General features: G+C 35.6%; 2 protein-coding genes across 6 annotated transcripts in view; one reads left to right on the forward strand and one right to left on the reverse strand.

Annotated features, from left to right (window-relative positions):
• LOC145937087 (opioid-binding protein/cell adhesion molecule homolog) overlaps positions 1-19,652 on the forward strand; it is a 301,044-nt gene that overhangs the window by 229,647 nt on the left and 51,745 nt on the right. The gene's annotated exons all lie outside the window — the stretch shown is intronic.
• The window catches only part of LOC145937085 (neurotrimin), a 280,339-nt gene that overhangs the window by 77,452 nt on the left and 183,235 nt on the right, over positions 1-19,652 (reverse strand). The window contains exon 1 of one of the 4 annotated variants that reach the window (XM_083039935.1): positions 6,767-6,917. The exons of the other annotated variants lie outside the window; for them this stretch is intronic. Within the exon in view, the coding sequence (XP_082896061.1) occupies positions 6,767-6,878 (112 nt within the window). The 5' untranslated portion in view covers positions 6,879-6,917. Of the gene's footprint in view, positions 1-6,766; positions 6,918-19,652 lie in introns of those variants that run through there. 4 annotated transcript variants of the gene reach the window in all.

A 19,652-nucleotide genomic window follows, 5' to 3' on the forward strand; every position in this document is an offset into this window, starting at 1 on the left:
TTGAAGCTACGAGCCGGGAGCGCGACACCAAACCGGAAGGAATGAGACGTACGCGCAAGTATCCGGGCTTTGCTTGGGCTGCCATCGACCAGAATCATTCCATCGTTATTTGCCGGAAGGATTCGCGAAAGCTGCGAAATATTGACTCGAGTCCGGGACTCTTCCGACAAAGTTCATTCGGCAAATATTCGATATCGCCTTCGCGACGTTATTATTTAAATTTCTTCTATATTTATCTGTTGCAGTTGCGATTATCGCGATGTTAGAACCGTCTTCTATCTATATACAGAATTTTACAGAATCGATCCTCTTCTTAAGAGTTTTTGAGAATTTGAGTTTACACGATTTATGTATATGGAAAAAAAATTATATAAAAACATGCTGCGAAAAACATATGCAGATAAACGTGAGCACGAAGATGAAGCTACTTTCTCCCCCGCAATTTTCCGATTCCCTCGTCTCGGAATCACTTCTCGTCAACAAATCACGCGACAGGAATTACGAGTGCTTAGTCGGCGCGATACCAATCATAACTCGAAAGTCGTAAAAGGAGCTTCCCTCCGTCCTCGTTAACCGCAACGTTCCCGCCGGCGTGAGATATTAGTAACAAAACGTAGGTCGGTTCCTTCCCAGATGTCTTATTAAAGGAAACGAATGTACCAATGTCCGGGGAATCTCGCGGAATCCGCTGAAAGAGCCAGTTCAGTGGTCCCGCGGGTATGAATCATTTCCGGCCAAATACTGAGGTCAGACCAGGACATAGCTCTTCTCAATCTCTCTCTTTCCCTTTCTCTCTCTCTCTCTCTCTCTCTCGCCCTACAGCTAGTCTTTACCTTCCACCACCCCCTTCTCTGTTCGAGTTATCGTAGCACTATGGGAATGGCTTTCGCGCCCAAGTTTTAACGAGGAAAACACCAATCTGCTACGGCGAATATATGGATCGTTACATATTACGTATCTCCTCGACCGTATCCGTACCGTAGGATCCGGCCGCGTTTAGCAAATCGTAAAGTATACTGGTAGCGGACGAAAGATTTTGCCGATTATCCTCCGCAAATTACGCCATTTCGAGAAGGAAATTATACGCCGATAATTTTCGCGATGCGTTCTGGCTGGCAGACGATCGCAAAAAAATTAATTTCCCGGGACGTGCTCGAGAATAAGATAAACATTCGCGCGGAGTAATTTTCCCTTCCACTATATGCTCTTCGATACAAGGCATACTATATTTCACACTCATCGCGTTATTACATAGTATTGCCTATTCATGCTTCCCTGATTTATCGCGGCGAGGTCAAAAACTTCTTAAGAACTTCCTCGGAGCTACATTTATAATATAAGTAATCAGACAAAGTAAACTTATTAATCTGGCAAGGAAAGTTGAGATGCTAATTAGATTTTTTTAGATCTCTTCTTTACCTTGTTAATATTTTATATTTTTTCATTTTGTGAAGAACGAAATAATTTGCAACTTGAATGTTACTTGAGTGAAAGATATTTTTAATATAATGCAATAAAAACACATATCTTTAAAATCAAACAACTACACAAAATAGCAAAAGAAGCAGCAATTCTAAATAAGAAATGAATTTTTTATATGAAAATATGTAGAAACTTACATATTTCGAATGAAACGTAGAAAAACGAACAATACATCGTTTTTAAAGTATGCAATCTTTGATGTAAAATAACGTAGATAATAATACAAGTAATTTTAAATTACTTTTTTCAACACCCTTTACTATTCATCTATAAAGCATATCTTATAGGAAATTTTTCGAGACAAATTATGTCACTTTTTTCCAACGTAAAAGAGATTGCATTAACATGCTTGCTTGCAAATCTCTGCCTTCATATCATATTTCATTATGTCAAACCGACAAAAGCAACTGCTCGTATCATCCACGAGTCGATCGGGTCGAACGTAGGATCGACGTTCACCGAAACGACACGTTTGACGGAAAGCTGTTAAGTACGAAGGACGAGACCCTCAGGGCTTTGCAAGCCCTCGTTTTCATCACGTCGTCCCGTCCCGCTCCATCATCTGGAGAACTAGACCGGTTCCGGGTGTGGCAGTAAATGATTGAACAAAGAGGCGAGAGCGCCAAGCCGTGTAAAAATAACGATCCAACATATAAAGTGACCAGCAGGAGATGCTGAGTAATACCAGTACCAGTCTTACACCCGTTCTTTCCCTCTCCTCCACCCCCCTCTCTGTATCTACGGACCAAAGTCGTAGCCGACGTTCGTAAATCTTCGCGAAAACGGAGAAATACGCCGGTTTGGGGCAATTTGTTTTTATAGGAAATCGTGAGAGGAAGTGGAACGCTACTCGGGGCATTACCTTCGGGTATCTATGCGGAGATACTGAAATTCCCGCTGGCGCCAGATAGAGGCTGAATCTTTCGCCAGCGGGTAAGAGGTCAGTCCCGTGTGGCATCTAACGAGTATGAGCCCGGAAAACGCCATGTAATACGAAGAATTCTAAGGGGAGAATCTTCCAGATCACATTTCATATAGCGCTTCTTCGCTCTGCGCCGTTTTTCTAACATGATTTTAAGTACATACGTATGATGAACATGGATTGGTTTAAAGACTGTCCTTTACGCGCGAAACGGATAGTAATAATTTTACGAGTTAAGCCAACGATTCCAAACCTAGTTGGAAAGGGTCTTGTAAAATGTCTTTCCTTTTAAAGGGCTCATATAACAATGACTGCAGGTGTCAAAAATTGCAGAGGAACAGTACATATTCGGCGGCGGGGATTCGTTCGACTTTACACTCGAGAACGATGGTCGAGAATGTACGATGGTCGAGGCGCGATAAACATGAACGTTAAATGCCAGTAAAGTAAAAGCCATATATATAAAGTTCTAATAAAAACAAGTCGGAGTGAGCTTATAGAGGAATTTAGTAAAAGAGCTTTCATAACCACGGCCTCTCTTTACTGTTTCATTATATAAAATTATCTACATTAATTTCTCTCGTAATAATATTCAACACATTTTAAATGAAAATTATTATGAAATAAAAACTTCAAACATTATACGTTTTATTATCAGTTATAATTATGATCAAATCTCGTTATTAAAAAATTAATTAAAGCACTGTAAAAATTACGGTGGTTATATGTAGTATTCATAAATATATTCATAAATGATAAAAATTTCGTAATGTCTAAAACTTAAACTTTTTATGGTCATATATTGAAATTAAAGAAACTAAAATATCTAAATTATAATAGATAAATAAAGTATGTCGTTACAATCAAGAGATTGATTTTTTTGCTTCGACAAAAATATCTACTTTGTCTGTAAAATATGTGTACGATTTAATTCCCAGGCACTCAGAGAATATAGGAATATTGTAATAGGGCTAAGTTACATTACCCAAAAACAGTAACAATGTCACCCAAGAGGGTCGAGCAACCAGTAACTTTACATCGCGCACGTCCGCCCGACTCGTTCTCTCCAACTTCCACTTCCACGTGAAGGAATTCTAGTTGGAAACGCGGAATCTCGGGTACGCGAGTACGAACGACAGGAATGGTTCGAACCCGTTGAAACTGCTTGGTGTTCCCGCAAGCAGTATCCCCTTTTATTCCCCGGGAGATTTTTGCGAGACCTCACTTCGACTGCACTCCATCCGGAAGCTCCTTTCTCATCCTCGAGATAAGGCATCTCAATTTCAACGGCAACCCACCCTCCCTCTTGCCACTTCCCTTCGGCGCCTCTGTCGCCGCCTTCCTCCTCCGCGGGGGACCGTCTTTAACTCGATATATAACCGAACCGCAAAATATCGATCCTGGCAATTGCTAGTTCGTTGCCGAAGTGCTTCGCTCCTACGCGATATGACCTCTCGATCGAGTCGAAACACAGTTACCCTGGCTTTCAGAAGAGGATCGCGAAGTCGTCATTGGGGGATCGAACGTGGAAAATAAGGTGCTCGGTGTGTGTTTCGTTGGAGGATTCAATGAGACAGATTCAATTGGACAACTTGGTCAACCTGGCTAGTTGGAAATATTTGCAGATGAAAATATATATATATTTTCAGAGAAAATATTTCGTAAAAATTTGAGATGGCAATTTTATAAGATTAATTAATAATTATTCGCATAACGCGCGCGTTTCTGAGACATGTGAAAGTATCTTTTTTCAAAAATAATTGCGCAAGATTTCTCTGCATTCATATAAGAAATTGTGTGTGTAATTATTATAAATTTCTACACAATTATAATAGAAAAGTTACACAATAATTATAAATGGAGTGATTTTAACCGAGCCTCATGTATACATATATATAGCCTGATTAGAAATTACAGCACAGAGTACAATTATGTTTGAAATCATCATCTACTGCTCCTACAAGGCTTCCAATCAAACAAAGTTCTAATTCAAATTTAGACCAGAGAATGCACAAATAAATTCATCATATATATAAATTTGATATTAGTAAAATCACTGATAGTATGAAAACACATTACGATATATTTTACAATATCATTTAAATTAACATAAAATAACGTTAAATAATAAATATAGGTATATAAATCGCTAGCATCCGTAAAAAAAGAGAAAAAGAAATAGAGAGAAGCTTTATTATTTCACTATTAAATAAGAATCTGTGACGCTTTAATTTCACGCACTAATTCTTCCTTCGTTAGGAAAAGACATTAGAACCAGCGACAACATCTTGTGCCGGTTGACGACTAGCAAGTTCCGAACATCCTAAAGAAGCTTCGACTACGCCAACTTGGGTGTCCTTTTAACCCAAGGCAAAGTGGCGAGTTCGACCCCAGCTCGACACCCGCTGCTACTCCTCGCTTATCCTACTCAAGTTGGAAAATAGAATCGAGAGATGCTACTTGTAAGAAAGAGAGAAAGAGAGAAAGGGAGAGAGAGAAACCAGCCTTCGTGCAGCAGCTGTCAGATACTCCCATGCATTTATCAAATAAAATAACTCCGCCTTTTTGTTTTTTCGTCTGACTTATGGTTCCGTTCGCAATACGGTAACTAAAATTGCACATTCTCTACCTTCGCGCAGACTCGTTTTCCCATTATTTTTTAGAAAGATTACGCTTTACTTTAATATAAAATAAATTCGTTAAATATTTTTTCGATTAATTCCACGACTTTTCCAAAATCTATAGTTAAGTCTCTTGTTTTTTCGCGTCTTCTGAATAATACCAGAACGACAATGACAAATATACATACGTTCAACTTGCTGCTTGACAGTACCTTGTTCACGACGCTGGTTTATCGTGAATCATGCGGTTATGGTGCGAGTTGTGAATTTAAATTGAGAGTGAGAAACGGCGTGAGAAAAGGTAGCTATGCCTGCTACGTGCATCTTCGCGCTGCACGTACGCGCTGTTTATGCAAGGAATCTCTTTTAGTAGTTTGATCCTTTGTTGTCTATGTTATGAGATCAGCTGAAGCCACAGCTAAGGTGTATATCACCTATAAGTGACATTTAACCCATTACATACTCTGCGCATTTCTATTGAACATTGATAATCATTCGTTCGTTTGTTGTACGTAAATGTTTATAATATTCAACATAAATTTTTTGTATTTATTTATATTTATACTTAAAAGAATATTGTACTCTTTTATAACTTGTTTATTATTGCATTTATATTCTTTGGTTATCATAAAAATTAATTAAAATTCAAAACACCAAAGCTCTTTAAAATTATTTGACATTAGAAGCGCAAAGGTGTAAAACAGATTGCATGTCACATTTATTTTACATCGATATGCGTAATTCAATATGTGTAATTCAATATATTCGAAATTGTACGCAAATAATAGTGGACACATTTCATTATTAAACAGAAATTTGAATAAAAAACAATTAATTTGTATATAACCGCATTTTAATTGCGCATACACTCTTAAATCTTCAAATAAATTTAAAATAAAACTCAAGTTTATATAACTTGACTAAAGGCGGGAGGACTCGATTAAAGAACACAAAAGAGTTTGCACGACGATCGCTAAAATGGGAATAAGGTTTTATGCATTGCGTGCCGTCTTATGTGATATAGTTACACGGACTAATATCTCCTCCCTACATGGGGTCGGAAAGCAAGCTTCATGGTGGAAGGAGCGGAAAAAGGTGCAAAACTTTCTCACTAAATAAAAATTCCAGATTCTGCCTCATAAGTTTTCAACACGAGAAACTCTGTTTACGGAAATCCCTACGCGAGAAACGCAGTGGGTGCTTTGTATATCTGAGTATAACGTGGTCTTCTGCAAGACCAGCATTAAAATTAATGGCTTGGCGCCGTTGCTTCAGCAGGTGATGTTATTTTAAACGTCACCTCACCTACCTCACTGCTACCTTCGTTAATATTCAGCCTGATGTCCAAAGTATCAGTTTCAACGAAAATGAATATACGTTTGTGCGTATTAGTTATATTAAAAAGGAAGGAAAAATTGCGAAAAAGTTACATATTTTTAGGTTACAATCTATATTGATATTGCGGAGTAATAATTTTACGATTATTTTATTCACATTTTGCGAGATTTGCATGAAGCTATCAAGTTTGATAAATTGAAATTTTTTTATATTAGCAACCAACGCGCGGATGAAATTAAATAGCTTCGCTCAGCAAAAAAAAAATCGACGAGCACCCGATTTTCGTAATCCACAATTTGTCTTTCCGCTATCGCATTTCAACGTTCACATATTTTTCATCGTTTCATCCGGAAAAAATTATTATTTCCAATATTTTATTCATATTTCCAGTATTTTAACTTACCCGCAGCTCCGAAATCCCGGAAGAGGACTATCCTATTATCCTTGCGATTTTTAGATGTAGCCCGGAGCAACTGACTGTACCAAACGACCGCCATCTGCTTTGCATATGCCATTGCGGAACGTATGTATAAGATTTGCCGCGATGTCTGTTCGATATCGGCTCACTTTGAATACGAATCACTTGATATATGCGATTTACATCGATCACGAATTTCACGAACAATATACATATGTAACTCCTTTCAAACATATTTACACTCTCGTTTATATTTTAATGGACTGTTGCTACGATTTAAAATTATTTAATTGAACTTTCCGCACTGTAGAAAATTTGAAAATCACAATTCAATTCGCGTAAAAGATTACCCGAGTATAGCCGAGTCGCGACTGCTTCGTGTTTTTATTTTTTAATCCGTCCCGCGCGTAATTTGTTTATAAATAAATATCGAAAGTACGATATCCGACAGACGAACGATCGTCTCAGTGTCAGTCCATCAACTATGTCTATCGTGACTGACGCGTCACTCTTGATATTAAAAGTATCGATCCTCTATTCTTCGCGCGATTCATCGAAACTATCGATATTTTTTAATACACGCATATTTCGTAGATCGCCAAAAACAATTGTCGAACTCAAGTCAAAAGAGTGAATAAATTCAATCTTTTATTATAATTTAATTATTTCAACGATATTAACATTCATAACAGAGTCGCGTCGCTAAGGAATTTTGAATGCCGCGTCAAGTTGAGCGAACCACGTGACCGTGACGTAATAGCGAGAAGGTCGCGCAGTTCGCGTCGTAAGTTGTTAGCGCGTAGTCGAGTGGCGACAATGCTCCGAATTTTCACATATTTTACCCATCCCGCACGTATCTGTTATATAAACAAATATCGAAAGCGCAATCTGACAGACAAACGATCGTCTCAGTCTATCAATTGTTATCAGGACTGACGCATCTCTCTCGATATTAAAGGTATAATTGCTTCTTTATTCTCCGCGTTTCATTAACCAACATTCATCGAAACGATCGATGTTTATTAATACACGCATATACATTTCGTAGTTCGTCACAACGATTATCGAGCAAGAGAGAATCAAAAGATTCAATCTTTCATTACAACTGAACTATACATTTCAACGAGATTCATATATATGTAGCATTCATAATAATGCGGTGTCGTTAAAGAATTTTACGTGTGGCGTGAAGTTGAGCGAACCACGTGACCGTGACGTATCGCGAAAGGGTCGCGCAGTTCGCGTCGTAAGTTGTTAGCGCGTAGTCGAGTGGCGACAATGCTCCGAATTTTCACATATTTTACCCATCCCGCACGTATCTGTTATATAAACAAATATCGAAAGCGCAATCTGACAGACAAACGATCGTCTCAGTCTATCAATTGTTATCAGGACTGACGCATCTCTCTCGATATTAAAGGTATAATTGCTTCTTTATTCTCCGCGTTTCATTAACCAACATTCATCGAAACGATCGATGTTTATTAATACACGCATATACATTTCGTAGTTCGTCACAACGATTATCGAGCAAGAGAGAATCAAAAGATTCAATCTTTCATTATAACTGAACTATACATTTCAACGAGATTCATATATATGTAGCATTCATAATAATGCGGTGTCGTTAAAGAATTTTACGTGTGGCGTGAAGTTGAGCGAACCACGTGACCGTGACGTATCGCGAGAGGGTCGCGCAGTTCGCGTCGTAAGTTGTTAGCGCGTAGTCGAGTGGCGACAATGCTCCGAATTTTCACATATTTTACCCATCCCGCACGTATCTGTTATATAAACAAATATCGAAAGCGCAATCTGACAGACAAACGATCGTCTCAGTCTATCAATTGTTATCAGGACTGACGCATCTCTCTCGATATTAAAGGTATAATTGCTTCTTTATTCTCCGCGTTTCATTAACCAACATTCATCGAAACGATCGATGTTTATTAATACACGCATATACATTTCGTAGTTCGTCACAACGATTATCGAGCAAGAGAGAATCAAAAGATTCAATCTTTCATTACAACTGAACTATACATTTCAACGAGATTCATATATATGTAGCATTCATAATAATGCGGTGTCGTTAAAGAATTTTACGTGTGGCGTGAAGTTGAGCGAATCACGTGACTGTGACGTAACACGTGACGTAATCTCGAAAGCGTCGTAAGTTGGTAACCGTAGTCGAGTGGCGATAGTGCTCCGTGTTCTCGCGCTTTGTGTATCCGTTTCGAGTCTTGTTTATAAACGAATGTCGGCGGCGTTGAATCTACAGACGAGCGATCGTTTGAGTCGATCAGTAACTACACAGTTGATCGTATTTCTCTCGATACAAAGGTAATGGATCTCCTCTGTTCTCCGCGAATATAATTAGCGTCCCGTGTTTCGCGTTCCATTGATCGCGAGCATTCGTCGATCAATGCTTTCATACATAATATAGTTCTTACCGAAAACGTATATATCAAATAAACTTACTCAAGTGCAAGACTCATCATAATTAATTATCTTTATAATTTCAGCATTCTTTGTCTCGACGAGCCGTCAATAATATATAGCGCAATTGACGTCGCAGTCGCCAGTACCTGTCAAGTCTTGATCGCTTCGGTTTGTTTACGTATTGGTTTGTTATGCCGGGTGAATTTTCGCATATAAACAAGTGTCTAGAGTGTCGGATCTATTAATTATCGCATTATTTGCTCAATATGATGGCGAACGTGCCTCTCGATATTTATAACCTATAACCTATAACCTATAACGTCGTGTTCGATCGAAGGGATCGGAACGCGTGTTTCGCGATATACTCGCTCGTCCGTATATATACGTTCCAAGTACCCTTGCGAAACATCGATGAGCGTTGAGAGAGGCATCAATGGAACGTCGCGACGCATTAATCGAAACAGATGATTCCACTTGTCTGTGATATCCGTGTAACGTGTTCGTGTACATCATGTGTGCCGATGTTGCGTGACTTCTCTCTAATTTTCACGTCGCTCGGAAAGCGTGTATACATATGGCACAAACAAAGAGTGTCGAATATATCTATCGGGCGATCATTTTAGTGCGTCAATTAATCTGCTCGATCGGGCAATCGAATGCGTTTCTCATCGACGTACGCTAGCGCGACACCGATCGCATCTCGTTGTATTGACGTATTTGACAGTGCGTGTCGCATTATTCCGAGAACTTTGTATTATTCGCGAGTGTATCGGGATCGGGAGTGTGTATCCGCGAGTGCGTCGAGCGATCGCTTCGTGACGGATTAATCGAGAGGGAGAGGGCCTGCTCCGCGCGTCTGCTAATGGTGAGTGTCGCATATGTGTATATGTTGCCATTTATAGTGTCAGATTACTCTTCAAAACTTTTTATCGTATGCAATATTTCTAATGTGCACGCAGATCAAATATTTTCTTCTTTATTTTGATATTATTGCACTTAATATAAATCTAACAAGTAAAAGTTCAGTAAATCGTGTGTCTAAAATTATGAGAGAGAGAAGAAAAAGTTTTGAAATTTTTAATAATATACCAGGTGTCCCATTTTAAAGGACCTACTCAAATATCTCATTATTTTATTTTCTTCAAAATTCATTCTCACCTTCACTTAAGGTTAACCTTCACTAACCTTGGAGACGCCCAAGGTCATATGAATATTACTATGTTATGTCCCCCTCGAAACCCTACAACTTTTGTAGGAAACATTTTTTGATTTAACGCAGTGTTTCTGAGATATTTGAGTGGGTCCTTTAAAATGGGACACCCGGTATATAATATTTATAATATATATGGATTGACTTAATAATATATATTGATATACTTATATAATATATTGAGTGACTTATAAATTTCTAGAAAAATAGATTAACGTAAATTTATCAAAATTATAAAATCATTAATGATAAATAATACTTAGTTATTTTATCACGCTCCTCGATACTTCGTTGTTTAATTTATGATTCTGCTCGGTGGTCGTAATCTGGTTCAGAGATAATTTATCATGATCGACGGTATCGCATATATCATTTCTCTGTAACAAAGTCCCACCTGCGGAGTAACTTCCTTACAACATACGCAGGGATTATGGAAATTTGAAAGCCCGCGGCTCTCTATGCTGTTTGAATAAATTCGAGGTTTAGGAAGTACCGCCAAAGTGTTCGCTTCGGATTTACTATTCTTAAGACGAGCTCGGTGCAATGCGCTACAAAATTCAATGTCAATACGCGTGTCATGTCGATGCATCGGGAAAGATTACGGAGATAGAGAGAGAACTTTCAATACAAATATGTTTTTCCATCTACTTTCGACGTGTGATGACACTAAATGACATAACATTCATGAGGATAAACACGATTTATTTGATTCTACATATATAATAATATATATATATTAAAAGAGAAAAATTTTCTTACTTGAACATTTATTACTTTTTGTATAAAGACAACCGAAACTTATATTATATATGAACATACTCTGTTTTCTTTCCTGCCGCATTTTTTATTTTTAGTCAAAATTTAACAAAAATTTTTATCTATCTGTATATTTATCACGCAATTAATTACGTATTCTCTCTTTCATATGTTTAATTAAATTATTACATATTTAACAACATTTTATTAGATTGTTTTTTTAATGTAACTGCATCAGTATTTTTTTCGGGAACAATTTGATTTGGGTCATTGATGTATCTTTGGCCGACAAAATTCAATTTCTTCGGCAACGCCGGGAAGGCAGCCGAACGGAAGAAACGAATTCATGAGTGGATAGGATTTATTGCTTGTATTTACATAAACAGGAAACATGACACAAATGTGCCGGTCCGCGAAAAATTCGCAATTTATGCGACACAGTCGCTGTTCGCGCATTTGAGCCACTAAATGGAACGTTCGGGCGGAGGGAGCGGAATAATAAGCGGGAAAAAAGTTTCCCGCTTGAAAGCTCCCGTGAAATGAGAATTATGTCGCGAAAAGAAGTATCCGCGCGAGTTATACATTATACGTTGCAGAAACGTTGCTTCAAAGATAGTATATATATTTCACGTTTAATGTGTTCCGCGACTAACGGTAAATATTCCTTATAATGTCGAATAGCAAATGCGAGGACAAGGAAATGAAAGAATTAGGTCCAAATTTTGCGACAGATTTTATATCTATATATATCGTGCAAACATGCGACATTACAAAGTCACAATTAACTAAGAAAAAAAATAAAAGTAAATAATAGATAATCATATATTTATAAAATTTGTATTTACATTATTTAAGTGAATACCATTTCTAAACAATTAATTAACTTTACGCATGAGTGCGCGAAAGCAAGTACTTGCTGAAAATTTCCACATGAAAAATTTCCAAGCGCATCAAGCTTTTAGGGATATTTCAAGATATGTTCTCAAATGCGTTTCCAGCGTAGTCGCAAACGATATACGTTATATAATGCTCGTTGTATGCATTTCACGAGAACACCGGTTTACGTTTATTTCGCGCTCGTGAAGGCCAAGACGGCGAAATGTGCTTTTCAATTTTGATTCGACGATTTGAAGAAGACGGCCGCGTTCCAGCGTCACGAGCTCTCGTGGGAGTTCTCGTAGAATGTCCTTGCAAGAGACTCGTAAAAAAATATTGAAATTCATCAACCGTGCACAGAAAGCGCTTAGTTTGCTCTCGGGGTATGCATTCCTCTCTCTTTCTCTCTATACTTTCTCTTTCTTTACGAGCAAATTTATTGAACGCGAAATTGAGAGGCTTCTCTGCTGGCCATGGCCATTTACATGCGCGCTTCGCGTAATCCTATATCCGCATACGTTATTTATCAAGTCAAGAGTCACATGATTCAACATCAATCTCGCGACATATTGCAGTCTTCTCTATTTCGGCTGGAAATGAAATCCGACCGTGCGCATATCTTTTTACAGCTAAATCATTCTTTACGTTGCTTCACGATGTTATTTACGTATAAATAAAATTGCATTTATAATACTATGTGCGCCGTGGGAAACGCGCTATATAATTACGCTTCTAATATACGTACATATGTATATGCAATAAAGCTGAATAGTGGTAGTTGGCATTATAAATGGAATAATAAATATTATATTAATAAATATATATATGTATATATATTATTAATATTTATTTTGATACAAAAATATTATATTAATAGATTTAATTAATGATGTAATACAACACATGATATAAAAATTATATTAAGTTTCTCCTACAAACATTTACATCATCAGATAGATCAGGGATTAATTTCACGCAAGAATCGCAGCTTGCGCAATGCATGAAATGTGTAGACTACTTTTCCCTACGTTCTGTACTCTGCCAATGACATGTAATTTCCGGACACGCAGAAAACTCGCGCGTTTGATCTCAGATATGGTATGCCGTCGATGAAATATTAGAGATGCGTAATCTTTGTGTCGTCAACTGATGGAATATCAGCCGATTGGCTGCCGTCTCGAATGGTCTGACATTCCTTGAGAATAAATTCTTGAATCGTATTTACAAGTATGTTTTTAATACAACAAAAATTATTGACGTTTGACATTTATATGATGATTGAAAAATTATATATTTTTTATCGCATTTTAATAGCATTAATAAAAAAAACATAAATATCGCGTGCGAAATATAACAATACCAGTTTAAGTCATATAATTGAGATGTCAGATTCATAAATTATATTTTATCTAAGCAGTTAGTGAGATAATTAAGTCGTTTTGAAAAATACGATAAAATTAGTTGACATTATTCTTAGACCCAATGTCACTTCGATTGCAAACCTAATAGTACGATATAACAGTAGTTAATAAACGATCTCTGCAAATTGTAGTAATTAATATATGGAGTAAATAGCATTATACGCGCGCGCGCGAGAAAAATGGCAAAACTGATTTCATTATAGAGTAAATAAAATATCGCTTGCAAACGTTTACAATATTGTGACAAACAATAGTTAATCTATTTTGTAACAAATTGTGTGTGAAACTGATAAATCATTTCATGAAAGTATTTCATAAATAATCATAAGTAGTTTCATAAATAACTAAGAATTTTGACTTTATTTTTAATATAATTCTATAGTTCTTGATAATTTACAAACAGTTCTGATCATTAAACCAAAGAAAATGTGTCAGGATAAATTCAAATATGCCATATTTATACAGTGTTTCACTATAAATATCTTGCGATATTTTCCTTCCCATCTTTCGACAAATTTCCAGACTTGTAGTTTTAAATAAATTCTAGAAAGAGTAGTAGCTATGTGAATCTAGCACCCGACTTTTTAAAAACTAATTTTTTTAAACGGAAAATGATAGCATTTTGTTTGTAGTTGTTTGTAGTAACAATAATTTCGTTTGTAGTTTTATCAAAATTAATAAATAAAAAAAATTTTTTTAATTACTCGCACCCGACATTGTGATATCGCAAATCCGCTTGCGCAGTCTTCTTTAGAATCGTTTGTAGTTGTTTGTAGTGATTTCCCTTTCGTTTGTAGTTGAGCGGTTCAAAAGTTATAAACAATTGTTTATTCATCCAAGAGGTAAATTTGTTAATTTTAAAGATATCGCAAATCCGCTTGCGCAGTCTTCTTTATAATCGTTTGTAGTTGTTTATAGTGATTTTCCTTTCGTTTGTAGTTTAGCGATTCAAAAGTTATAAATAATTTGTTTATAACTTTTAAACCGCTAAACTACAAACGAAAGGAAAATCACTACAAACAACTACAAACGATTCTAAAGAAGATTGCGCAAGCGGATTTGCGATATCTTTAAAATTAACAAAGTTAGCTCTTGGACGAATAAACAATTGTTTATAACTTTTGAACCGCTCAACTACAAACGAAAGGAAAATCACTACAAACAACTACAAACAATTCTAAAGAAGACTGCGCAAGCAGATTTGCGATATCTTTAAAATTAACAAATTTATCTCTTGGACGAATAAACAATTGTTTATAACTTTTGAACCGCTCAACTACAAACGAAAGGAAAATCACTACAAACAACTACAAACGATTCTAAAGAAGACTGCGCAAGCGGATTTGCGATATCACAATGTCGGGTGCGAGTCATTTAAAAATTTTTTTTATTTATTAATTGATAAAACTACAAATGAAATTATTGTTACTACAAACAACTACAAACAAAATGCTATCATTTTCCGTTTTAAAAAATTAATTTTTAAAAAGTCGGGTGCTAGGTTCACATAACTAAGAGTAGTGCCTTTAAAAAAAGAAAACATTGATTAAAATAGAATAATTATGAGCAAACATGCATATATGCAGTTATTCACTTGAAACGTTGATTGATTTTTGGGACTTCTGTCTATTTTAAAACAGTTCTTGTGTAGCATATTTATATTTTTCCTAAAGAATTCTAATCATTAGAAATATTAAATAATTTTTTCAGTAATAGGTTTTACTCGGAAAAGGCATATTTTTACGAAACGGCTCATTTTAAATAATTCTGTTTATTTTAAAACAATTTTGTATAATATTGAATGTATTTTTTAAAAGAGTTCTTTAGTCATTAGTATTATTAAAATATTTTTTAAATAATTTATTTTGTTTAGAAAAGGCATACGTATTTATGAGATATTTGTTGATTTTTAAAAATATTGTTCATTTTAAAGTAGTTTTTATATAATTTTAAGCATATTTATGGTTTTTCTAAAGAATTATAATAATAAACGGTATTAAAATAATTTTTAAATAATTTTTACGATAGATAAATTGATTTTTATGATAGCGGAAAGATTTTATAATGAATTCGCAACATGGACGTAGTGCCATTCTCTAAATTGCGCTATAGAACATGTAAAAAAAGTTGGGTGACAGCTGAAAGAAATCGGCTGCTATCTCTCGCGAGCCACTTAACGTTGCTTAAAAAGGCGCAGTCATTTAATTTGTAGTTTCTCAACATTCCACGAGAAAAGTTTCCGCGGCTGATTAATTTCCCTCTTCCGGTACGCGCCTCTTATCCCAGCCGCCATCCCATCTCTGCGATTTACTCTTCTATTTAAAGGAAATGGCTATCTGAAAGAATCTCATTTAACTTCACAAACATATATATATATATATATATATATCACAAATGGAAAATCGACATTGCATTAGTCAAAGATTAGAAATTTCGTTCAATAAAAAAAAATGATGGTGTGTAATAAAGTTCAATAATATTCAATATACAATAATAATAAAGAATAAAATATACTTAATGATAAATTACATTCTTTAAATTGACTGAGTAAATATGAAAAATCATTACATATATTTTCAGATATTTTTTATTTTTCTTAAACATATCGTATTCCGAAAAAAATATTTAAGAAATTTTATTTACTTTTATTTTAAGTGTATTACAGTTTTTACAATACAAATAAATTTATTTTCTACATAAAATTAATTTTTACAGTACACATAACTCAATTTTACAATATAAATAAATCAACTTTTTATGTTTGAAAAGAAATTGCTTTATTAAATATTATTTTCAAAAAATTATGCTGGGAAAAGAAGGCGCACAACATTGGATGTATATCTATTTTCCTATGTGTGAGAAGCATATATATACAATTCTGTAGGAGTTCATTAAAGATACTATTCGCTTTGGTTATCCACACCTATCTCAAAAGGCAGGTTAGAAACCTACTGCAAAGGGAGTACTTTCATGCTTGCATCAAGCGTAAACATATGTACGGTGCCTAACAACCTAGGCGACTGATTACAAACATTGGGCGACCCTCTCTCATACAGCGCTTTCTGTAGTCCACCGTATCTAATGATGATAGCTTTTGCTACGTTGCCTTTGAACGCGACAAGAGTCGATCTTTATATCACGCTTCCTATCTTCACTCAACCATTTGACACTTTTGCTATTTATGGATTTAATTACAGAAGAGTCCAGATTAGAATCTCATTACAGTAAAGTATATATTTATCTCTTGAATCTTTCAGTTCTATCTGTACCAAAAAGTGACAACAATTAACTAGTAAACATTATAAACATTTTTTATTTATTAATGCAGAATCGATTGTCGAGTATATTTATGATATATATTGATGATAGTGCACTGATTTGACCAGATATTAATTTTGTAATAGCGACAAATCAGATGCTTTATTCATTAATTGATTAATTAATTAATTGTAGTTAATCATTACATTCGCATGTAATCGAACGATAATCATGTTTATGTAGACATTATTAAGTTTTCATGCATATCGCAGCATAATTATCAGAAATAGAATTGGATTACCACAATTCAGTTAGAAAGCGGTATCAAACCCCATTGCAAGCATGATGCATTTCATTCTGTTTCCTCATTCACACAGTCGACGCAATAATATTGATAATAATAATCCGTACAGAGATACATTTAATGTGATCAATTCTATGCACGTTACTAATATACAAACGTTATTTCATATCATTCTATATTGACGTGCATACCGCTTTTCATTCCAGCACTTTTCCGCTCTAATAGCGTTATTGTTCGCTTAACGTATCTTTGATGTAACAATATGCTTTTATTCATAAGTGTAATATGACGTTGATACAACAGGAACAAAACAGAAGTTTAATATAATGTTGATACAAACAGAAATAAACATAGAATATAAATAAATAACACTATTTATAGAGAATAAAAAATATAATTCTGATAAAAAGAAATAAATAAGTAAAAACTCGTAATTTTATCAAAATATAAATATTAATAAAATATAGATTCGTATCTATGTCGTATATAAAAATTTATATTTAATAAAATTTTTTCAAACTTTCTGTATAAAATCATTTATATTATTTCTAACGTATATGTGCGTGCTCTGCATTCCGAATCAGAAGAGACAGCATTGTCGGAACGACCCTCACCATGTAAAAGCGACACGGGCGCACTGTATAAATCATATTCCTTACACAATGCTTGAGCAGAAGTGTGGTAACGTATGCTTGCCAGCACTGCAAAAAAAATACGGAAAGCGCAAGGCAGAGTAAATATACATACGAATAAATATACAAAATAAATATACATATTTGTTACATATTAGATACATAATGTCAATTAATTCGGATATGTTGTAGATTTTATATAATCTATAATGACATTTTTTATACAATGTTATAAATGTATATAAAATTATTGATAAAGACAAAAGTTCAGATAATTTCTCGCGATGAGAAATCTTTATATCGCGTGTTGTGATATATTAAAATGGACAGAATTTAGACTTGTTCGCGAGTTCTTGTCGCAAAATCTATATACATTCATCAATAAGCACATCTCGGTCGTCAAATACTGTACGAAAATCGGAGACGCAAATTTTATATAATCTATAATGACATTTTTTATACAATGTTATAAATGTATATAAAATTATTTATAAAGACAAAAGTTCAGATAATTTCTCGCGATGAGAAATCTTTATATCGCGTGTTGTGATATATTAAAATGGACAGAATTTAGACTTGTTCGCGAGTTCATGTCGCAAAATCTATATACATTCATCAATAAGCACATCTCGGTCGTCAAATACTGTACGAAAATCGGAGACGCAAATTTTATATAATCTATAATGACATTTTTTATACAATGTTATAAATGTATATAAAATTATTGATAAAGACAAAAGTTCAGATAATTTCTCGCGATGAGAAATCTTTATATCGCGTGTCGTGATATATTAAAATGGACAGAATTTAGACTTGTTCGCGAGTTCTTGTCGCAAAATCTATATACATTCATCAATAAGCACATCTCGGTCGTCAAATACTGTACGAAAATCGGAGACGCAAATTTTATATAATCTATAATGACATTTTTTATACAATGTTATAAATGTATATAAAATTATTTATAAAGACAAAAGTTCAGATAATTTCTCGCGATGAGAAATCTTTATATCGCGTATCGTGATATATTAAAATGGACAGAATTTAGAAACTTGTTGGCGAGTTCTTGTCGCAAAATCTATATACATCCATCACGATAAGCACATCTCGGTCGTCAAATACTGTACGAAAATCGGAGACGCGGATTATAGCGTCGCGAGCAACATTACTCCCCGTGTACGACGGCGTCGACGAAGTTTACTACGCGCATACGCTCCAACTCCCCCGGATCAGTAAGCACAGTTTTGCCGGAACGACCTCGGTGCCGCGTAAAAGCGACACGGCCCGCGCTGTGTGTAAATCAAATCCCGAACACGGGGTGTGCTCGCCTGTGCAGTATTCTCTACACACCCTCCATCCACCCCCCGGTTTCCCTTTCCCGCCATGTCTCCCCCTTCAACCCCCCTTTTTCTCTCCCTATGTACACGAGCGCGGGCGTACGCGCACTTGTTTAATGTACAAAAGGCAGAATGCACCCGGGAGAAGTATTCCCATTATATCGCTTTGGTCCGTACCGGTCCTATTGCGGGATCGCGGTTTTACCGATATACCAGGCGCGGCATGTCCGAACGGAAAGGGGTATGATGTGTAAACACACGTGCTCTCGCTTCCCCGTGCAGTTATGCAGGTTTGACTCGACAGAGTTATATACCGGCAATCGTCCGTGGATATAAAGGGCACGATGCGAACCGATGGCCCGAACGTAAAATATATACCTATACGTATTGGTTCGCCGATAAAATCATCGGGCAGTCTTCCAATATCGGGTAATACGGGATCGTTCGATCTGTTCCATATAGAAATGCCGTTTGTCGTTGGCGACGAAACGGAAGAAACGGAGAATAATTAACTCGCGTTAACTTCGCTCGATCTTGTCTCTCGACGGATTATATAAGGCGCCAAGTATCATTACGCGCGTAATGGGGTGTATAAATTTTTGGGAAAATTCGAATAATCACGTCGCCCTCTCCCTGCG

The sequence above is a fragment of the Prenolepis imparis genome, unplaced genomic scaffold (assembly GCF_030444845.1).
Source record: "Prenolepis imparis isolate NDT839.2.m4 unplaced genomic scaffold, iyPreImpa1.0 SCAF_6, whole genome shotgun sequence".
In the NCBI taxonomy this organism is placed as follows: Eukaryota; Metazoa; Arthropoda; class Insecta; order Hymenoptera; family Formicidae; genus Prenolepis; species Prenolepis imparis.